General features: G+C 40.1%; 2 protein-coding genes and 1 long non-coding RNA gene across 3 annotated transcripts; all 3 read left to right on the top strand.

Moving 5' to 3' along the window:
• The first annotated feature begins 9,257 nt into the window (after positions 1-9,257).
• LOC138057421 (uncharacterized) lies at positions 9,258-11,602 on the top strand. The gene is made up of 3 exons (XR_011133666.1): positions 9,258-9,351; positions 9,976-10,073; positions 10,286-11,602. It is a non-coding gene; the product is annotated as an uncharacterized lncRNA (long non-coding RNA).
• Positions 11,603-11,932: 330 nt separating this feature from the next.
• Positions 11,933-22,169, top strand: LOC138055482 (uncharacterized). Its single transcript, XM_068901405.1, has 7 exons — positions 11,933-12,079; positions 12,250-13,256; positions 13,333-13,528; positions 13,602-13,724; positions 14,357-14,718; positions 18,773-18,852; positions 20,842-22,169. The coding sequence occupies exons 1-4, from the start codon at positions 11,933-11,935 to the stop codon at positions 13,611-13,613; spliced, it is 1,362 nt and encodes a 453-aa protein (XP_068757506.1). The 3' UTR covers positions 13,614-13,724; positions 14,357-14,718; positions 18,773-18,852; positions 20,842-22,169.
• On the top strand, positions 16,147-18,394 carry LOC138055483 (uncharacterized). The gene is made up of 2 exons (XM_068901406.1): positions 16,147-16,848; positions 17,561-18,394. The coding sequence occupies exons 1-2, from the start codon at positions 16,147-16,149 to the stop codon at positions 18,392-18,394; spliced, it is 1,536 nt and encodes a 511-aa protein (XP_068757507.1).
• Positions 22,170-24,000: the final 1,831 nt, after the last annotated feature.

Consider the following 24,000-nt stretch of genomic DNA (forward strand, 5'->3'; position numbering starts at 1 on the left):
CATCATATTTTAATCCCGCAAAGGAAACCGAGAATGCGTTTATTAAAGTCAGAGAGATCGTACTTATCGACTATAGTCTTCAATTTGCCATTCTGTACAAAATCCTGTCGGTTACATAACTTGCTCCTTCCAAGATACAGGTTTCAAAACATAAGTCATTGTAATCGGTCAACTCTGTAGTCAACAAGTCAAGTTCGTCCACAAAATGTATATACGCGTTTGTCTCAACATCCTCCGCCATTTTTGTTTGATGGTAAATCGCGAACGACGCGAATCATTGCGTGGGAATTCGCTCAGCTGTCAACATTGGTAAAAATGAGGACATGTGATTGGCTATCAGTTTACCCTCGTGGGAATACCGGATCTTGCAGGAGATCTAAAAATAACTTAAGAGGGATTACGATGGGAATAGGGCCAGTATGAGGGATTACTTCTCTTACCTTCATAATCTCTTGTTTGCATATGAATGGCCTGTATTGTTGTATGCCTTGTTCTTCAAACAATGCCGCTACCAAAAACGACGGAAGGGTCATAGAGCAACAAGCTCATCATCCGCTTTCGACTTGTGAACTGACACGTAAAGGAAAAGAGCTCTCTCTGTCACCAACCCATTTCTGCTTATTTACATATTTTGTATCCACAGAGTCAATATTGATCTTGTGATGATGATTAAAGGATCTTAATTCAGTTAGTTCAAGCCACCACATTGGTTCGGGGAACCGTTTCAGACACCAGAAATAATGGAAAAATGTCCTGCAAAGTAAGTTCCTAATGCTGTTTTTCTCCTTTCACGACAACCGGAAATCTCCAAGTGTTTTACACCTTTTCATTATAAATAATGTTTTATATGGGTAAAGTTTCAGTAAATAGAAAACTAGATTATCTCGAAGCACTGATCATGGACTCATTGCTTCTTGCAGAGTTTACGTTTGATTGTAAACATTCTCACTTTACTGTGTGCGGAACGCTACTTAGACGAATTCGGTAAATCTTAGCACATTCTGTGCAGAATTTGGCATTTTATTAAAATTGCGAAATGAACAGTCCAGTTTTTCCGATTTTACGGATTCTTAGGTCTTTCCAGTTCTTTTATCAGCTTAGAACGTTAATTCAGTGTTCTAACCATTGAACACGATAAATGCAGAATTTGTGTCTAATGAATGTGCAGTTAGGTTTGATAGATTTTCACGGATTTCACCTCCCGTAGAATTTCTGCATGCTACAGCAGCTAATGGCATTCTAAGCACTGAGAATTAAAAATGCCAAATTTCTGCGTCGAGATAAAGTATTACTGCTCTCGCAGTCACGTTCTGGTGTTCCTTTTTTCGGATTTCATCGGGTGCAGAATTTTTGCATGCCAGCTGGAATTGAGTAAATATCATACTTGGACTTTTTAACCACAAAAGAAGGTGCAGAATCTCTGCGTTCCTATCAGTCCGTTTTCGCCTCTTTAGTTACATTTTTGTGTGCTTGCAGATTTTCATAGATTTCAGAACTACTAGTGGTACTTTGAATAAGGACTGTAAAATTATGACTGCCAAATAAAGGCATTCTTCACTTAACCGGTTGGGTTGTTGTTGGATATAAAGGATTCTCGATAAACATCTTCTAGGCTCGGAGGAATATTTACTAATTCATCGGAATTAGTCATTTTGGAAAAAAAAACATTTTACTTTGGAACGCGTGAAATACTGAATCCCCTTTACAACCATAAACAGACTGTATGCTGTTACATGCTTGAGGGGGATCAGAAATTCTGAATCCTTTGACAACCACGAACAGATAGCGGTTTTTGTTGTGTCGTGATGGGGGATCAGAAATTCTGAATCGTTTTACAACCACGAACAGATAACCGTTTTGTACTGTGTCGTGATGGGGATCAGAAATTCTGAAACCTTTTACAACCATGAAAAAATAGCGGTTGTTCTTCTGTGTCGTGAAGGGGGATCAGAAATTCTGAATCGTTTTACAACAACGAACAGATAACCGCTTTTGTCCCTGTCGTGAAGGGGGATCATGAAATTATACAATTTGAGGGAATTAGAAAATTGGATGTATTAGTCCTCGTGTTCTCAACGGAAGTCTTACTTTTCTCCTTCCAATTAGCCAAAACCCTTCGGAAACACTAAATTTTTCAGCTACAAATACCAATACTACTCTGAATTTCCCCAAATTGGAACGCCACATTTTAGTTTGCAACGCGTTTTTTCTTATTAAATGAATTCTTCGAGTGATCTATTTGTTGCATCAAAGATAGAATTGATTTACCTACTCCAGGTTACTTAGGTAAACAGCTGGGCAGATAAGCTCTTTGTGCTTGACGTGTGGGTCTATGTATGTGTGTACGGTAGGTTATTTCGACCGGGTTTTGGCACCATATGGAGCTTTTGCACGGCAGCCATGTTGCATGGCAGGAGCAATGAAAATGTTTTGCATTAGAAAGAACATTTGCTCCCATGGGCAAAAGAATCTATTGTTCCTGCCATGCAACATGGCTGCCGTGCAAAACCTTTATACGTCTTAGATAATAGGAAAACGTGGCCACTGACTGTGAAACCGCATCTGAAAACACCTTTTTGCCTTTGTTTAGCCTGCGAATTCGAGCAGTCAAGCATGCTCTTCATGTACCTCGAACCACTGGGAGCCTTCTCGCAGGCTAGTCTTCGTAGAATAAAACTGTCAATAACCTTTTTGTCAATTGTTGCAAAAAGGAAACAGGATTTTTCTTCCTTTCTTCCACTCTTTTTATATTGGAAATCAATATTGTTGACACAACTCAGACACCTCTTTACTGACACCCATTGAATTCATTAAGGGTGGACCATTCCTGCACTTTGACAGATCACGAAAAAGTGGTATAGCTTCTTAAAAGAAATCCAGCAACAGAGAGGACAAAGAAAGATAATACAGTTTGTCAAACTCTTACTGCGAAACTCGGAGATCCGTTAACACTGGTTTGAATATTTATAGTATCCTATTGTGGGTTTTACTTTGCTTAATCACTATGCATACAATTAACATTGCAGAAATATTATTATTTTTGGACTTCACGGTTTTCCGAGTTTCACAGTGATCATGCATGACACGAATTTCAAAAAAGGGTTGTATAAAACCGACAACGAAAGCAATTATTCCGAGAAATCGTAAACCGAATACTATTCACTTTGGGTTGACCTATCTTCCCATCTCCCAAAAATGATGTCAACGCATTTCATGGCAAAAATGTGAAACAATCTGATTTCCTGTAACTGTCACAGAGGACTGAAAATCAGGTAAAACATCTGAAGCATTGTCACGTCCGTTTTTATACTAGAGACGTATTATCAGTCTGAACGAACTTGGGCAAGGCCTCCTCAGTAACATGACCTAGAATGGATCTATTCTAACGAACGAACGACTGAGATAATTAGAGATTCGAAAACTGGAAGAGATTAAATAAGATAAAAGGCCAAAAAGTAGACAGATTGCACTTCAGATTTTTAACAGTCTAACATGAATTTCGTAGGAAAGAATAAACACTGAACTGCGTTATACATAAATAATTCTTACAAATAAATAGCTTCAAGTTTTTTTGTAGTCAACATCGGAATTAGGAGGATTGTAGTCTCCAGTCTAACCGAAATCAAAGATTGCTTGCAAGAGGTGGGCTCTTGATTCTGAAGAACAAATCGTCAAATATTATACGAGGTTTATTGACGTCGCTATGCAAAATACACCAGGAACAAGGCATCATTTGTAGTCATGACCGATTTCTAGTCAAACCGAGTTTCGCCGCAAACAGAACGTTCGTACTGTGAAAAATAGGATGGTGAAACGGGCAAATAAAACGACACAAGACAACCTTTGGAGAAACCACTTAGATAAAATTCATAACCATTCACAGAACAATTGCCAAAATGCCGCATGAAGTGGTTTTCGGAATCTCTTTACACTAAGTCCATCCACTCACCTCTAGACCAATTTACTTACCAATATAATACACGAACCTGCTAATAATTGATGGGTATTTGTTGATCTTTCCTACTTTCAGTTTTAACCTGGTTTCAAATAAAATGACCTAGGTTGAAATTAAAATTAACCTGCATTTTATAAATTTAGCAGTAACAGGTACATTGTTCACAGTGACTATCTACAAAGAAAGTCATATGCATGGAAGTACCACGTATATAATAAAACTCAAGTTTTTTTGCTGCCGCAGTAAGTGAGCCTGAAGCGAACAAACGAGGCAGCTCTCTAATCGGGAGAAATAATTTCCCTCTGTCCCCACTGTTCGTCTGTGCATACTGTCCCTCTGTTGCTCTGTGCTCACTGTTCCCTTCTGCTTTCATGTAATGATTAACGATTTCAGTTCACTGGAAATGTTGAAAATTTTCAGTGTATATAAATCTAAATTCACAACTTGTAAATTACAATTTACATGTTTTGTAAAATATATTTTACATGTTTTTTCATAAACGAAATTTACATGATATTTACATCTTTTGTTGATTCTGTAAATTCATCGAAAATTGGAATTTAAAGGATCCTTCGGAAGAGTTAAATTTGAACAAAACATGTAAATAACATGGAAATATTTTAAAAAAATTTACAGTATTTCTGTTTGTAAATTTCATGTAAATTGCTGGGACGAATCATGCCATAACTAGCCGCTGGGGCATCCAGCTGAGAGGCCGGAGCAAACTCTGGTTTCTCAGCTGGATGCCCAGTTACTTGCAACATTTCATTCCCATTGTATTCGATCCTTTAATCAATCATCGCAAATCGTTTGAGGGATGAGCTTTCACGGAATCATGTCATCATCTGAGGGCGTTCAGTTCAGAATTAAAGGAACGGTATAAAATCGAAAGATGTACCTTGCCGCCAGCCCTTAAAATAGCAATGAGAAAAAGCACTCTCCTTGTTCCAGTAACACAATTATATAGGATTCTGACGATATATTTATATTTGTCGGGAAAATCCAAGAGAATCAACGGTTCCACCGTTTCCTGACAATTCATAATATTTTTTAAGTGAAGAAAGACTCTCAGGCAAGGCGTCCTTCCACAGATTTTTCTCGATTAAAGGAAAATACGTTCAATTTTATGAGAATTATAAAACTTTAGAATAGGTCCGGAATGAAACCACTACAATGTGAGGAAAGCGTATTATTAGCTGTAGTAGTATTTTGATTCAGTAAAATTCTCCCGTCTTGCAAGCCGGATTCCTGAATAAAATTTTCAACTTTGAATATTGTTGCTTTGGCTATTCAGAGTTAACCTAATCTCTATTTATTTCTATATTTTGGGGAAAAGCAAACAATTGGCATTTTGCTTGTAACGCCTATGGCAAAATGTAATTGCAACTAAAATTTTAAATTTTCAGAGACCTCTTGCATTCCTTTTTTTCGTCAGTCTTAATACATTTGCCTCTATGGATTTCTTGAATGGCAATTTTAACAACTAATTTTGAAAACATAGCAGAAATCTTTGTATTTTCTGTTAGATGCGGATCCACGTGGAAACAGTATGTAAATATTTAGTCGGAAGAGAAAACCTTGTGGAAATTTATTGGTGTCTTTTTTGGTCCATTTTTAAAATATTTCAACACATGAATTGAAACCAAGATGTTAATCCATTAGCCGGTCAAGCTCCAAGAACGAATTTCCACTCAAACACTTTCACAGTAACCGAGACTCACGTTAACCTTGAAACTTCCTAAGAGATTTCGCTGGTAGCACCGTTGACTCAAAGGAGAATCTCGCTGGCATAGAAACGCACTATGCAGTCAAAACATTTGTCTGTTTTACTGGCCTGAAAAAGGGTATTGTTTATCGAGGGAGATCTGATTTTAATATCTGTAATATACCCGATAGCAGCCATGTTTAATTTGATTTATTGAAGTCACATGGCAGGGCGTCGACCAATCAGACATTTGTCGCCAGTGAAACCGGGTTAGTGTTAGCGTGTGTCACCTTGCTTTCTGCTTTTACGTTGGGAAAAGCCCCAAGAAGTCGAAGGACACAAGCTTCGAGAAACCGCCTCAGTAATTGACGTCAGAAGTTGACCAGTGAGGAACCAAACAATGAAAGTCACTGGTTCTTAATAGCTGGATGAATTGGAGATAGCCAGCCAGCAAATCGAAAGCCGTAAATATCTTACAGTGAGCTAAATCCGTTAAGAACAACGTAAAGTGATCGTGTTTGCGAAGCTGTTCCTGAGCAGGAACTGACATATCGCTAGCTAAACCGAAGAGGAATTATGCGGACTAAGGTGAAATGTTCGAAGCAATCATTCAAGGTCCATTCATGTCACACCATTTCACCTCTGTACAAAGGGAAAAAATGCTAAACTGCAAAATATACCCAGCCACTTATTTGTATGCGAATAACGTTTATTCTTATATGCGTCGTAATTCAAGCGATGCCACTACAAAAAGAAATTGGGTGAAGTTCAGTGAAAAAATGCCAGTCGTAATCAAAGGTGTCATGAAAAATGGTTTGAGCATTTACCTGGTGTTGGAGGAGGAGACGTCGTTATTTCTTTGGTCTTTGAAAGAAGATAACCTACCGGTCAGTATAAAATGCAGACTACAGACTGCAGCTTCCAGGTTGCAGATTGGGTTTAAAATGCAGACCAGATACAAAATGCAGACTGCAGACGTGGTCTAAAACTGACGAATGTTTTGACTGCATAGTGCGTTTCTATGCCAGCGAGATTCTCTTTTGAGTCAACGTTGCTACCGGGGAAGTCCTTAGGAAATCTCGGTTGCTGTGACAGTGTTTGAGTGGAAATTCGTTCGTGGAGTTCGGCCGGCTAGTGGATTAACATCTTGGTTTGAATTCATTTGCTGAAAATATTTTAAAAGTGGAGCAAAAAAGATACCAATAAATTTCCAAACGGTATCCTCTTCCGACTACAACGAAACCCAACTAATTGAAGAGAAAATGGTTCGGCCTTGCGTACGTACATTGGCTCAAAGCGTAAGAAGCTCGTTTCCAGGGTCTTTGTGTTGAGTTATTGGGCAAGACACTTTACTCTCTCGGTGCCTCTCTCCACCCAGGTGTATAAATGGGTACCGGCGAATTTAATGCTGGGCGTAGCCCGGCGATGGACTAGCATCCCATCCAGGGGAAGTAGAAATACTCCTAGTGGCTTCATGCTGAAGAAACCAGGATAAGGGAACAGTCATTATTTATGTGGGAGGGAGGGGGGATTTTTTTTTTTTTACCAAGAAAGAAAAAACGTGACCCACCCCTTTAAGCTCATTAGTTAATTCTTGACCCACCCCCATATAACTTTATAAAAGAGGTGACCCACCCCCAACCCCCTTCAATCTATACCTCACTGAACGAAATCAGCATACCTTGTGGACCAGTCTCCTACTCTGCGGCCACTTCTTGTTGATGTGCCTTCTTGTACTGTTAAAGTATGACTGTCATCATCTGATTCACTTTCGCTTTCACTTTCATCACACAAAACAAGGTCATTGTCACTGTCACTCTCATCACTGTCCTCACCAACATTGGCGCTTGAAGGAAATGTAGATTCCTTTGAAGTTTCATAATAGTGTACTGTGATTCGCTTGATTTTGTCGATTTTCTTTCCGTTCTTGCTAAGTTTATTATTCTCAATGTATTTGTCGAACTCGGGGACTTTCAGAGTGTCAAGCTCCCCCTTCTCTACAAGTGTTTTCAGTCATAGCAATGTACATCTTTTAAGGCTCGAACTTGCTTTTCTTTTCTTCGCTCTTGCTTACGGATCTCATTGACACTTTGCAGTTGCGACAAGTGCTCAATGTAATTCTTCAGCAGTTTTTCGTCTACAATGAACTTGAATGGTCACAAAAAGGAGTTCAGTAGCTCCATATTACAGTCAAACCACCTGAAGCGTGAACACCTAGACATCATTATTGATTTCATTAATCGATTATTGAAAAAATAGGTTTTCCAATATTCAAATCAAAACCGTTACGTTACGTTACAGAGACTAGCACATACCGTGCATTTTACCTTTCGACACACCCATCCGAAAAATTGTTTTTTGCCCTGAGCGGAACTCGAACCCACGTCTCCCTGATTACTAGTCGGGCATGCTAAGCCACTACACCATCAAGGCCACCACGCTGGCAACGCAGCAGATTAATGGGGCCACTTGGCAACGTGGGGATCCCTAGGGCCTAACTTTTCTTCACTTGAGTGTATATCCTTGCCTCTATAACCCTAGACAGGGCTTAGAACACATGAAAGTGAGAGAGAGATTTCGAGGCAATGAAAGGTCTAGACTACGTTACGTTACGTTACGTTACGTTACAGAGACTAGCACATACCGTGCATTTTACCTTTCGACACACCCATCCGAAAAATTGGTTTTTGCCTAGTAATCAGGGAGACGTGGGTTCGAGTCCCGCTCAAGACATTTTTAAGGGAGCCCGAGTCAAATTCCCCACCCCTGGGCACCTAGTAAATGTCAAATTCCCGCCCCTCGGTAACCATTTTCTGCCTGAAACAGGTCTTAGTAATTATTGATATTTAACCTCAGATGGTGTTTACGGCAATACAAGAACCACAGTCCCAGAAGATTGCATCATCTTCAGGGCAGAGTGATGGTGGCCAAGATTCTATAACACAAGTTTGGTGGTACCAAATGTTACATGTGTCACACTGGATCCAAAGGATCTGTTCTTGGTCATCATCTGGATCTTCACTTTTGCAAATTTGGCACACCTGTAAATTGCAAAAGAGACAATCATTTTTAACCTAGTAATGCGCCTAGCAATTTTAAGCCCCAGGGTGGGGGGGGGGGGGGGACTACTCACGGGAAATTGACTCCGCGAGCTTTTCCCTGAGTAGGGATTTTGACATTTGGGTGCTGCCCTAGGGTCGGGAATTTGACATGGCCGCCATCTTGGAAGACCGAAAGAACCTGGAAACGAGTCTCCTCCACCGTGGACAAATATTTCGCTCATTCTGCTTTTCCCGCCCAACTATGAGCGAAAGAAAGGTAAGCGAATCTGTTTTATTTTCCTTTAAATACACACAGACCAACACTTCTTTTACTCTATGGTCATGTGTCTACAAGTACATTAACTGTCTTCGGTTTTTTTGTTTTTCATGATTGCGTATGTGTTCATATTCATGAGCACGCTTGATATTGACTTTCTTACAAATGCTAATTATTTTTCCCGTTTTTGTTATTCAGGTTCTTGTGTAGTACGGTGACCAACGAAAAGTTATCGTCATTGACGATACTTTTCTGTCCACTGTTAAAACAGCATTTAAAATTGACATCGCAGAAACGTTAGCCTTCCAAGAATATGATAAGGAGTGGGGCGAGTATTTGGATACAGAGGAGGGCGACTTTGCATCTATAAAAGGCAAGGGAAAGCTTCGTTTAATTTTGAAAGAAAATGTAAGTTTTTAATAATATTATTAAAATGTAAGATTCACTTTGTTTAATAAATGCCCGTTATTTTTTTTTACAAATGGTACTTGCTAGATGAATTATATCATTATATAAAGAACAGAGTTTAAAACAAGATTTATTTTCTTTAGCAAAGTCAGAAACTAAACCAAGCCACCACTAGGCCTTCAAACACTTGCACTTTGACATGTACCTCTACTACCACTTGTGCTTCAAGATCCAAAAGAAAGTGCAGTGTTCTACAATTTTGTAACTTTCAATTTTATAAGTCAAGAGCAACACTAGAAAAAATTATAATTCTTTTGGAATGTTTGCTGCAAGAAATTTAGTTTGTTTGCATGTCTTTGAATAAAGAAGTAATGTTCATTGCGTATAATTTTGTTTGTAGAACTGTGCTTTTATTTGCCACATTTTTACATGTAAGAGTGAACCTTTGCCTAGAACTTGCAATGCTAGCACACTTCTTGCAATTTCCAACTCCATCACAATACATGAATCCCAATAAAACTGACTGGGAGAAGACATGCTTGTTAACCTAATTGTAAAATGTTTTTTATAATTATGTCGATGATAACAGCTGGTTCAGCAAGGTCAGCAGATGTCACCAGCTCTGGACAAGTTCAGGCTACTATTTTAGTCAATAATGGCAACATCCAGATTGGCCCAAAAGTAAAGGTTAGTGCAAAGCTCTACAGCATCTGGCCTAATTGTATGACCATGAAAAATTCACTTGCATATTGTAATTTCTGTTATCTTAAAATTTATCTCGAAAACTTATATTTAATTACATATTTACACACACACATATATCATCATTTTTTTATTCAAAGGGAATACGGAAGTCACTGTGTACATTGCACTTAACAGGAACTTCCTTCTTACTGTAGGCATCCTGTGTAACCAGTAACACCAAACAGGATCTTATTGAATCTTCCAAGATCTATGGCAAGGGATCCACATGGGTTTTGACACCATATGCCGGGCTGCTGTTAATGAGGCCTCAGCAAAACTGGCCTTGGGAGATCCTTCCCTCTTAATAGAGAGAGATGTGCTTTATGAACAAGCCAAAGAAGCTGTAAGGAACGATACCACTTTTTCATTTAAGAAGGGTAAGTCAAGAACAACTTTGTCGAGTGGAAGAGATGAGGAGATTCCAACAAAGAGAAAGTACACAACTGATTCATTTAGGAAAGAGCACATTAGTAACCTCATGGAAGATATTGATGGAAAGCAAAAAGGAATCAGGTTCCAAATGTTACATCAAAGTAAAGCCCAAAATTCCAAAGACTGGGAGACTTTTGAAAAAATTCAGAAAGAAATGAACACACTCAGGCGAGAATTACATAAGTTGCAGCAGGAGTTACAATTGTTGCAAAGAAAGGAGAAGAAGGCAAAGTGGTATAAGAAGAATAAAAAGTTTGATGATGGAGAAGAGATTACTAATGGTGAGGGGAGGAAACAGAGAAGTGTCTTTGAAAGCTTGAATCAAGAAAAGATTAAAGAAAAAGGTACAACAGTAGAAATAGATGGTGGAAATGTGAGTGATCCCCAGGAAACACGTGTAATCAGACACAAACTGCAAAAAAAGGGGGTCAAAATTTTTGGGACAGCCCCCTCTAGAAACTTCAAAATCTAGGAGGGGGCCTTGTGAGAATGAAAATATGTGTTTGAAAAGTTATCAAAACGTATCGAATTACATCAAACTTGACAATTTTACTGATGTATCCACATTAGATGGATTCACACTGGATATGTACATTCTAGCAAAAGAAAAAATATGCTGTGAAGAACATAAGCAGCCATGTAGTGGCTCATAAACTTGAATGAAGCTTTTCGAATGTCAAATCCTGGGATAAAGTACAAGGCAAAGGATGCAAAAAAGAGGCTGTTACAGATGCCTCTGGCTGCCTTGAGAATAACAGAATGTAAAAGGGATGCCATTTATCTTGTGTCAAAGGAGACTAACCTCTGTTAGCAAAACGGTCCATGACAGATTTGTAGGTGATGTGGCTCATCAGTTCTCACTGAGTAAAGAGATAACTGAGACAACTTGTTACCAAAATTCCCAAAGCTAATGGACATTCTCAAGTCTTGTGAGCTGAATTGGTTTAGCTTTGTGGAAGTCATGAAAGAGAAGATGAATGATTACTCTAATGAAGCTATTGATGAATTGCTGGATTTTGGTGGTCAACTTCATCTATTTAATTTAGAAGAGAGGGAAGAACTGATAATAGCGAAAAGCCGACAGGCATTTCTCCTTGCACAGAGGCTTGAAGCAAACGACTCTGATGCAGATGATGAAGCTGTGCTCTCAGAAGCAGAGGAAGTTGAGGCCGACTGGGGAAGTATCCATGACCCTTTGCAAAAGGAGGCACAGTCAGCAATTGTACAAGAGATAAGGAACTTGCGATTGAATGCCAAGAGACAAGCAGCAAAGAAGGTTGCAGAGGCAAGATTTTTGAGGAGAAGGAGGGGCAAGAATGTCAGCAAGATCGTGAAAGAGTGTCCAGACATTGGTCAAACAATAGAAAGTTATGTTAAGAGTGCTGGTGCTGGGGCAGACAGTTGGCGCAGGACAGGCGTCCTCACCTTCGATGGCAATCGTAAAGTGCAGAAGGAACCAACGTTTAGCAGAATCAAAGAGCATCTGGAAATGGTATATGGAAGGAAATTTGGGTATGGTACAGTTGTTGAACTTTGTGTTGCAAGACACAAGCGAAGAAAGTCATCTACACGCTGTAGAGGTCTTGAAAGAGTAACATGCAGAAGAGCAAGGAAAGGATTTACTTTGAGATACAACCCGGACCAGCACTGGTGAGCAGCATTTTACAGGGGACTGGATGCATTGCAGCTTAAGGATGGAAATGATATCCTGAATGTTAACCGTGATGACCAAGCAGGCTTTCGTCTTGACACCCTTGCAACACACAGGAAACATGCCACACCATGTATCTCTGAAGGGGAACCACTAACAACTAAATCAAACTATGTTAATAAATATCCATCCAGTCTACAGACTACCTCATACAACTTCTTGAGTACCGGAACGACCGCTGAAATTTGTGATGGCATTGGCAAAGCCACGCCACTGCACAGCAAGAATCCAGGTCAACATTTCCCTGATTTAATTGCGATAGAGACCTATCCTGATGTGCAATCAGCTTTCTTCAACTGCCTCACCGGAGAGAGAAAGACAAAAAATTGTGTTCGTGTTGATGGTGGTCATGACGAGGGCCCCTCTCACAAGGAAGTCCAATTTTGGTGGACGTGCTACCATCTTGATAAAGCATCTCAAGTTCTCATTCTTACAACACGAGACAGTGGATCAAGTAACAAAAAGAGAATTGAGCTCCAAAATGGATGTCTTGCGCTCGCCCATTCTAATTTATTCATACCATCTACCTTGAATGGTTCATGTTTAGACTCCCAAAACGGTAATGTTGATGAAGCCAAATTAAAGCAGAACCTCAGTGATGCAATTGACGTCTACTTAAGCCGATTGAATAAATGTCCATGTGCAGATACGGTCATAGATCTTTACAAGGGTACAGACAGCGCAGAAAAACAAAAATTGAGAACAATTGTTAAAACATTTCTCAAGGGAAAACCCAGCTTGAAAAAGAAACTTAAGGAAGATCACCCTAGTGATTACCAGTGGATAGAAGATGTGTGGAATCTTCGAGCACGTCACCTGGTCCCTGGTTTACCAGATAAATATGTCTTCCATTTAACCTGCTGCTACCAAAATGACTGTATTCACCCTCTGCGTAAAGAAGGAAGGCCAGTTGTTGAACCACTTTGGTACCATGGAGGTCCCCCTCTCAGCTTCACCCCTCTTCCTGTACAAGATTCAAACAGGTAAGACAAATTCACCGTTTACGATTTTTAGTGAACACTGCACATCAAAGTTCTTCCTTTATTTTCTATCTCATAGACCCTATGGCAATCCGGCTTGTAACGATTGCAAAGGATACTGCTGTGGCCATTATATGATGCCTGAAGAGTATTTTGGCAGACATTCTGATGTAACCTTAAGAGTGTCTCCACCTCCAACAGAAGTCTTGAAAGACATGTTTGGCAGAAGAGACCCTGAAGAAGCTGCTGCTGAAGTATTCCTCCCACAAAATGAGGCAAAACCTTAATGCATATATTCAGAAAATGTTGATGTTATTGTGCCTTGACATTTTCCATTTCTTTCTCAAGGTATCCATGTAGTTTGAGCATCTCCAAACCGTGCAACAGAACAGAAAGCGAGGCGCATCGAAAGCAGCTAAGACAAGGAAACAAAGACGGTTGGACAAAAGAAGGGAGAATCAAAATTCAGAGGTCGGTTTCTGTAATTTTCAGTGCAGTTGAAAACTGGTACATATTTTCAAATCGTGTTAATAAATCGGTGAAGACTTCATGGCAAAAAGTAATAGAGACCTTAAAAACGTAAACTGAGTTCTACGAACGCTTGGAACAAAGGGTGGCCGAACAGCTACATTTAGCAAATGAGCGGGAAGATTCAAAAGATCCTGAAAGCAAAAGATTGCCGAAGGAGTTTTCGGTAGGTCGTCATCTTACTGATACATGTACAAACCTGATTTAAGCTTGAATGGCTTAAATTTTTAAACTTTTTTCCCCTTGTTCCCCAGATTACTTTCAAACTTGTTCCCAGCTTTTTGCTCCGAAAATTGGTTATGTTCCCTTGTTCCCTGAGACATTTTGTCATTGTTCCTCTGTTCCACAGTTCAAAATACATGTAGCCATGCTCCCTCGTTCCCCAAGACCTCTAGGAGGGCCTCAGCACAGTCATTACTTTTGCAGACGTACTCCCTTGGTAGTTTCACTTAAATTGTATTAAGGCCATCCATAACAATAATAACGAATAGGGAATTAATGCATGGATCTCTGTATTCTTGTCACAGCTACGCTGTAAACGCCATTATAGCCAGCCCCTTATTTTCCACTTGCAGATGCCTTGTTCTTCAAACGATGCTGCTAAAAGAACACAATAGTGGCTGGTTATTCAAACAGTACGTGAAACCGTTAGCGGCAGCGACGAGAGTGAAGCCTGAAAAGTTTTCGGGAAGCGGCAACGACACAGATTTTCAGGCGTTCTTGGACCAGTTTGAGGCTTGTGCGAGAATGAACGGCTGGAAAGAAGAGGAAAAAGCAAATCAACTGATCCTGTGGATGAAAGAAAAAGCTCGTGTCTCAACTCTCAGCGAGTGACAAGAGCTCTTACACATGTATGGTGGAGGCTCTTCGCAAGATAATCGGCATGCGTCAGGTTCCCGAAGCCGCTAAAGCTACGCTCAAAGCACGACGAAGAAAGGTGGGAGAAAGTTTGTTAGATTTAAGTATTGATATGAAACGCTTGTGCGGGGAGGCCTACCCGACTTTGAGCTCGGCTAGTTTGGAGCAAGCTTGTGTAGATCATTTCACTGATGCAATTGGGGCGACACTTGCGAAGGACGTAATCCGCTTTAAACCCTCGACCCTAGATAAAGCCCTGTCAGAAGCTCTACAACTCGAAGCATTAGAACTCAGAGCAGTGAGAATGAGAGAAAGGGTTGTGAGTGAAGTGTCAGCCCACGAGAAAAAAGCTTGCCAAGTGCAAAATCCACCTCTACCAGGTTGGGCCCCAGAGCTTTCGACTATAATTGCGTCAGCTACTGCAAAGGCAGCAGCCGAAGCAGTGGTTAATCCCATCCCTTCGAGTGGCACATGAGGAAACTACGTTCCCCCTCAGTTTGGCCTCGCTAATAGCAGGGGCAGGGGGTGTTGGACATGTGGGTCAGTGTATCATTTCCAGAGGGACTGCCCGCACGGAAACTTCCGCAGGGCGGGCGACAGGTCGTAAAACCAAGTCGCTCCCCGCCCGAAGACCAAGTACCAGTGATACGCATTAGTTCCATTCAGTCTAACGTGTTGTCACTTGACTGCAAGATAAAAGGGGTGCCTGTGACCGCCGTAGTGGACTGTGGTAGCCCCATCTGTATTTTTAGTGACAAAGTTTTTAAGTGCATTGCTTTTAACGGGGCCCTAGGGAAGGTCGGATCCAAGGTCGTGGGCGCCGAGGGCTCCCAGCTGAACATCTTGGGAACAGTGGAACTAGACATGGCTTTCAAAGGGATCAGAGCTAAACAGCTATTCTATAGTTTTGACAGCCTCAAGCAGAGTGCCTTCTTTGGGTAGACTTTTTAAGGGACAATGGGTGTGTTGTCGACTTTAACAAGGGAGCCCTTCGCGCTGGAAACACCGAGGTGCGCTTGCGAGATGAATTAAGTTGGCAGGTGCACAGAGTCTCCCTGGTAGAAAATGTTACCATTCAGCCAGACCATACAGTTGATCTCATTTGCGAAGTCAATGGGTCAAATTTAGAGGGAATTCAGGGAGTCCTTGAACCCATGGATAAATTCTTTGAGAGGTTTCCAATTGCAGTGCCCAGTACTCTATCCTTGGTCAATAAAGGGTCGGTCCCAGTCCGCTTCTACAACTATTCTGGGCAGCCGGTTACAATCTACAAGGACACAAGTGTGGGGGGGTTCTGTCCAGCCGTAGAGGGTGGCCAAGCAATACCGACAGCGCGAAACTATAGGGCTGAGTCCGCCACGATGATAGCGGTGGAAGAACAGTGAATTGCAATGCACAGGTCGTCTTAGCTTCTAAGAAGGATGGCTCTTACCGTTACTGTGTTGATTTCCGTAAGCTAAATAGTGTCACTGTTAAGGAACACTACCCTATTCCAAGGGTGGAGGACATGATCAATACTCTTGAGTTTTTCTCAACCCTGGACTTTGTCTCTGCCTACCATGCGTTCGAAATTCACAATGATGACAGGGAGAAAACAGCTTTCTCTACAAAGCAGGGGCACTGGCAATGGAAACGTGTCCCCTTTGGGCCCAACGCAGCTCCTTTCTTTGTGCGGCAGATTGCCAGTCTCTTAGCGGGAATGGCATGGGAAGAACTATTGGCATTCTTTGATGACGTCCTCATCTTTGGTGCCACGTTTGCCAAGCACTGTGAGTCCTTGGACCGTGCTCTCTCCCTTATAGAGAAGGCTGGATTGAAGGTGAAGCCAGAGAAATGCTGTCTGCTACCACAACGCGTACCTTTTGTTGGACATATCCTGTCAGCGGAGGGAGTTTCCACAGATCCTAAAAAGGTTTCCGCAGTGAAATCCTGGCCACCACCAACCAATGTGTCTGAGTTACGTGTTTTTCTGGGAAAGATCGGCTACTACAGGAGATTAATTCCGGATGTTGCAACTGTCGCAAGCCCTCTTTTCGTTCTTGAGGAAAAGGGAAGAAACTTTGTGTGGTCCAACGACTGTCAAAGATCTTTCGACGCCCTAAGGCAAGCCCTTTTTGAAGCACCAGTTCTCGCATACCCAAGATTTGATCTCCCATTTATACTAGATACTGATGCTAGCATGACCGGTGTCGCTGCTGTGTTGTCTCAGGTGCAAGATGGCGAGGAGCGCCCAATTACGTAAGATGCCAAGGCCTTGACAAAATCGCAGAGAAAGTGGCCGCCAACCAAGATTGAGATGTATGCGCTAGTATTCGGGACAAAAACATTCTACCCGTATCTGGTCAACAAACCGTTTGTTGCTCGTCTGGATCACCGCTCGTTAGTGTGGCTTCAACACGTTTAAGAATCCTAAACCTCAGGAAGCCCGATGGTTTCAGCACCTTCAACAGTACGACATGAAGATAGAGCATCGGCCCGGTCATCTGCATGGCAATGCCGATGGCCTGTCCCGTCGACCTTGGCCAGAAAATCCCGCGTCTGACACACTTGGTGAAGTACAGAATTTTTGTGAACCATTGGTTGTTGGAGCGACTACTAGTGACGGTTCAACAGCTTTTGTGGATGATGGAAACAAGTCGGGACCCAGACCACCGCACCCACCGTGATCCAGTGCTCACCTTTGGACAGAGCAGTCAAAGGATAAGCATTTGAATGCAGTGCTACAGTGGCTTGGGGCAGGAGGGAGACCACCTAAAGAAGAAATGAGCTGGGCAGATCGGCATATGTGGGCCTTATGTGGTCAATACGATAGGTTGCTTTTGCAGAATGAGGTGTTCCACCGGCGATGGTTTGATGAAAAGACTGGACATGAAAGTCTGCAGGTGTGTGTCCCAGAGTAGTTAAAGGGTGCTGTGTTGCAGGAGTTACAGGACTTGTGCGGACACTTGTCAGTGCGCAAGACTAAAGACAATGTGCGGAAACACTTTTACTGGATTGGCTACACTGCGGATATTGAACTGTACTGTCGTACTTGTCACACTTGCGGCTCCAGAAATGAACCAATACCACGGGTGAGAGCGCCTATGCAACCTCTTAAGACGGGCTACCCACTAGAGAGGATTCAGATTGACATTCTCGGCCCCCTTCCAGAGACCAACAAAGGAAACAAGTATGTTGCTGTTGTGGTGGACATGTACACGAAGTGGCCCGAAGCATACGCCTTACCTGATCAAGAGGCTAACACGGTCGCCCGGACTGTCATGGACAACTTCGTATGCCGCTTCGGTTGCCCTCGAGGGATACTCAGCGACCAGGACCGCAATTTTGAGTCTAGGACATTCCGTGGCTTATGCAGCTTGATTGAGTCCGTCAAACAAAGGACAACGCCATACCACCCTCAGTGTGATAGGGGTGTGGAACGACTTATCCGTACGGTGACCGGTGTTATTGCTAAGGTTGCGGAGGAGCAAGAGGAGTGGGATCAGTACCTACCTAAGGTCCTCTTGGGTTTGCGTGCATCCACCCATGAGACGACTGGCTTCTTCCCCAGTATGCTCATGTTCGGCAGGGAACTGAGATTACCTATTGACGCAATGAGGGAGGGGCTTCCCTCAGAACAATCGCCTGATTACCCATCTTTCGTCGACCGTGAACCGAACCTCAACCAGAGACCGCCGTGTCCCTGCCTGGATAGGAGAGTTCTCAAAACTTTTGTTTTAGGGGGGAATTCTTTGCATGATTGCTCTATTGTTTAATCGGATATGGGAAATCTCACAAAATTGTGCTTTGAGTGCGTTACGCTAAGGAACGCTCAAAAAATGAGCAAACTTATAAGTGAAATACAAAAATTGTTTTGATTTGTAGCCTTCAAACACTAATTCAGGCATTACCAATAACAAATTATAAAAAAATCAACAATAAAAAATTATTATTGACTTTATTACATGTACAAAATGGTCAGTTTGCAAAGGTGCACACTTTCGGAGGTTGTCACAGGCTTCCAGATAAGTTTGTAAGGCAGGGTGTCAAAAGGAATTCCAGCAGGTCAAATTTCCACAGCTCCCACCATAACCATTATGTCATGTCATGAAGCTGACCTTGTGGGGTTTTTATATGTCCATATTTTGTTTCAGATCAATGTACAGTATTAGGTCTATGGCAGCTAAACAGGGCAGGTGGAAATTGTCTTTAATGGCACTTTTCTAAAAGGTAGGTAAGTGTTATTTAAGGAAACTCTTGTATTTTAAAAGTACCTTGGAAACACTACATACACTCTGCAGAGACCAATAAGACAAATAATATTGTTTTGTGCACGCTTTCAAAGTGAGACTTCATGTAAATTTTGTGATACTACTATAAACATTAATGTTGATAGTACATGTATAATAAATATTAAAAACTTGATCATTGTATAATACAATTCAGAATTCATTGGCCTTGAAATCGTGGTATATGAGCTAATAGACCATGCTCTACGAAATTATGGAAAGCGTACATGTCAGCTGAAAATATACAGTTACACAATAAAGTCGGTAAGATTTCTCTCTATTTTGGGGGCGTTTTCAATAAAACAATATTATTATTCCATTCACGCTTGTTGGATATGAGATAATTATGTGGTGCATGGCTAGCTTGGTGCTTCGCACCTCGTTGGCTATCTGTCATCTTACTGCCGAAATCACTAAACTGTTTGCACCCTGAAAAAAATGATTGATCGCATTTGAATTTCAACTTGCTCAAGTGACCATTTGGAGCGCCCCGATTTGTAACGTGCATTCTTGATGTAAGCGAGGCCGTGGGAAAATGAAGAAACAAACCGTGGTTTGAGAATGTGAACGAGGAACTTTCCACTGTTTGGAAATGGTATGAGTGAGTAGAGGGGGAGTTGTTTCAACAGAGTTCTGCCCGGGAAGTTTTAGAGACATAGGATTAAAGTACAAAATGAGTGGTCTTACAGTTTCAGAAATATTGAAGACGAGTTTTGTCAAACAACCGGAAATTACTTCCATCGTCACACAGCTAAGGATCAACTGAAAAGCTGGAAGAACCAGAACTAGATTTGGTGCAACTGCTGTCAAAAAGCAGACCTTCGGTAACTTACATGGCATAGCTGGTAATGTAAAGACTTGCCTGCTTGACCAAAAAGAAAATAAAAGTGTCACACTTGTGAGGCAGTTCAATGTAAACAGGGATTGCTTTGCTGTTTCAAATTTCATGCTTGTAAAGCAAAAATAATAACTCTGTGGTTTAATACCAGTACAGTATCGACAAATTGTTCACTGGAATCGATACTGAAGTCTCAAGCCAATGATAAGTTGAGTTTTTATCCGTTGTTGTTGTTTTGGTTGACGTAAATTCGAAGATAAATTCTCTGCGAAAATTTTATCGTCAGGGTAGCAGTAATTTAATTATGGTAATGTCAGTCGTGGAGAACAAATAAACTATTTTCTTTTAGTAATCAAAACAAGTTTAAGTACAGTAATATTGCAAAGAAAGTAAAAGAAAAGATTTGACATCTCTTCTCATTTGTTCTTATTGATCGAAGGCGGGACAAAAGGCGGGACAAAAGGTCTTCCATATTTTGAAACTGTAAGGCCGCTCATTTTGTACTTTAATCCCAAGTCTCTAAAACTTCCTGGGTAGAACTCTGTTGAAACATCTCCCCCTCCGCTCAACTATCAGTGACCTCATATCATTTCCATATGGTGGAAAGTTCTTCGTACCCCACATGTCAAGTTGCGGTCTGTTTCTTTATTTTCCCATGGCCTGCTCACATCAAGAACGACACGTCACAAATAGGGGCACCCCCAAATGGTCACGTGAGTGAGTCGAAATTCAAATGCAATAGATCATTTTTTTCTGGGTGCAAACAGTTTAGCGATTTTGGTAGTATCCAATGCATGCTTATGGATTTGTTTTCGAAACAATGGCAGTCACCCAGGTGGAATTCTTAAAGATCTTACCAATATTCTTGTTAGGTTTCATAACAAGGTCTTATCTTACTTCTTAACTAAGACTCTTGCAACAAACTTAGAAGATCTTATAAGATTCCTACAAGATTCTTGCAAGAATTCCTTTAGCTTCATTATTCTGTTTTACTTACACAGGAGCATTGTTTATGAATGGCAAAGTGATTTGTTACATCTTTCATCGAAATGAAATTATATAAATTGATTGATTGACTGGTGTGAATCTTTTCCAGGGCCTACATGTACCTCAACCACAAGATGCAGTGCTGAAGGGAATGCAAGAAACAGACAGTGCTGTTTTCAAATTGTGATGCAATTGTGAATAATTCTTGATGTCGTTGTGTCAAAACTTGGGAGGGTTGAGGTTTCATTGCCATTGTGGATACACCTTGTGAACATTATAGGCTTAAGCTGTTGACATTAACTGGGTCAAGTGAATTTGTTCCAGATATCAGGTAATTGTGGCAGAGTCGAAAGCCCTCACATTGAACTGGGTGAATACAAGGGAGAGATGTTCAGTGCAACAATCCGTGACTTTTCTGTTCATATACTGTAAGTTTTGTGACGAAAATCAAAAAAAGGTTTCACTGTCCCTTGAGTCTGAGGAAATTGTCAGTCATCTTTCAGTGGTAAATCCATCAAACACAAGTGATATCTTTCTAATAAACACATCCGCATGTGGCAACATTGATTTAAAGATCAATGTAATTAAAGTACTACTCAATTACAGGCAGTAAATTTGTTTTAGGGAACTCTGTAGCATTTTCCTTCGGAAATGGCGGGTAGCACATCTCATACAGCTCTATGTTACTTGAATAGTGGATCTAACCAAGCAGTTAATTTTGTTATAGTATACTATGTTGTATTTCCTATCTGAACTGGTGGGTGGCATGCCTCATACAGTTCGATGTAACTTGAAAAGTACGTCTAACCATGGAGTTAATTTGTGTTAGTATGCTATGTAGTATTTCCCATCTGAACTGGCGGGTGGTGTGCCTCGTACAGTCTGATGTAACTTGAAAAGTAGGTCTAACCATGCAGTTAATTTGGTATAGTATGCTATGTAGTACTTTTCATCTGAACTGGCGAGTGGCACGCCTCATACAGTTCGATGTAGCTTGAAGAGTAGGTCTAACCATGCACGCAATTTTGTTATCGTACACCATTTAAGTATTTCCCAAGAGAACTTGCAAGTGGCACACCTCATATGGGCACAAACTAAAAATTAAATATTGTATATTTATGAAGACTTGAATATTATGATAAATTGTTTATTAATAGTGAAACCTTTTAAATATGGTGGATAGAAGTAGAGAAATTGGAATTCAGGATTCCTCCATACTATTCTTTAGTGAACAGTACGCGTTCATATAGAATAGTAGATTAAAGACAGTTTACTGTAAAACTAACATTGACAGAATGAATATTAATGATTACATTGTCACACAAGCGGAAATTGCGGTTATATATATTTATGGAAACATATCAATCATGTGCAATTTTCCTTTAAATGTTAGAATCTTGAACCTTCGATAGACGGTGTTACCTTCCGATGTAGGGAGTTATAATAATAAAAAAATAATGAAGCAGCTGTTTTTGATGTGACATTTACAGGCTCCTTTATTTGATTAATATGATATTTACAGGCTCCCTTATTCAGTTTACATGATATTTGCAGGCTCCCTTATTCGATTTACGTGATATTTACAGGCTCCCTTATTCGATTTACGTGATATTTTACAGGCTTGTTTATTCGATTTACATGATAATTACAGGCCCCTTTATCCAATTTACGTGATATTTGCAGGCTCCTTTATTCGATGTACATGATATTTACAGGCTCCCTTATTCGATTTATATGATATTTGCAGGCTCCCTTATTCGATTTACGTGATATTTACAGGCTCCCTTATTCGATTTACGTGATATTTTACAGGCTTGTTTATTCGATTTACATGAAAATTACAGGCCCCTTTATCCAATTTACGTGATATTTGCAGGCTCCTTTATTCGATGTACATGATATTTACAGGCTCTCTTATTCAATTTACATGAAATTTACAGGCTCCTTTATTCGATTTACATGATATTTACAGGCTCCCTTATTCGATTTATATGATATTTTACAGGCTCCTTTATTCGATTTACATGATATTTACAGGCTCCCTTGTATGATTTACATGATGTTTACAGGCTCCTTTATTCGATTTACATGATATTTACAAGCTGTTTTATTCAATTTCCATAATATTTACAAGTTCCTTTTTAGGATTCACATGATTTTTACAGGCTCGTTTATTCTATTTACATGATATTTACAGTATCCCTTATTAGATTTACATGATTTTATTTCCTTGCTTTTAGAAATTTACATGATATTTTTAGTAATTTACATGTTTTACCTCAATTATTTACATGTTTTTTTACAGGATTTCTCAAAACGTGTAAATGGGTAGAAATCATGCAATTTTTTATTTACAGTATCTCTTTGATGATTTACAAGTTATTTACATGTTTTTTACATACTACGGAAATCATGTTACATCGAACCGTTTGAGAGTAAGAATTAACATAAATATATACATGTACATGTTACAGTTAAATTTAAATTTAGGTTAATTTTAATGTTAACCTAGGTCATTTTATTTTAAAGTAGGTTAAAATTGATAATAGGAAACATCAACAAAAACCCATCAATTATATTAGCAAGTACGTGTTATATATTTGTAAGTAAATTGGTCCTAGAGGTGAGTGGATGAACTTGGTGTAGCATAAATTCTTCATGAGTATTTTATAAAACCCCAATGGTTGTTTAGTCTAGGCACTGATTTTAATGCTTAGACATACTGTGCATGATAACCGATTCTCCTTTTCTCTCTGGGAGCTTCTTAGAAGGACGTTTAGTGATGAATCTCCTTGGGAGGGCAGGGGGTAACATTATTGAATTATCTTCTAAGGAATAAAAGAACTGAAGTATACATGATGTACTGTTGATTATAAGTTTGCTTAGTTATTTGCCCTATCCTTTGCTTACTTTGAATTCGTAATAATCAAAAGCAAATAAAAATAAAACTTTGCAAAGTCAGGAAAAAGGGTTTCATAATCTATTGATCAGAAGCCATTTTGTACGCTCTTGTAACTGTTATTTCTTTTGAATTATCAAATAAAATATTTGCTTTTTTTAAAGATTTTGCTGAGTCTGTTTGTAGTGATAAATCCAAATGTTGTGTTTATTTTGGCACAGTCCCATCAAGTTATTACAATTTGAGCAAGTAGCACATTTTATTTATTTTCAGCGCCACATAATCCTAAAGTTGGAACTTCTTCTTTTCCTCCTTCCCTTTCTGGTGTATGATAGCAGTATAGTAGTTGGGGGTACCAGATCATTTTCA

Source organism: Montipora capricornis, chromosome 7, assembly GCF_036669925.1.
Source record: "Montipora capricornis isolate CH-2021 chromosome 7, ASM3666992v2, whole genome shotgun sequence".
NCBI lineage: Eukaryota > Metazoa > Cnidaria > Anthozoa > Scleractinia > Acroporidae > Montipora > Montipora capricornis.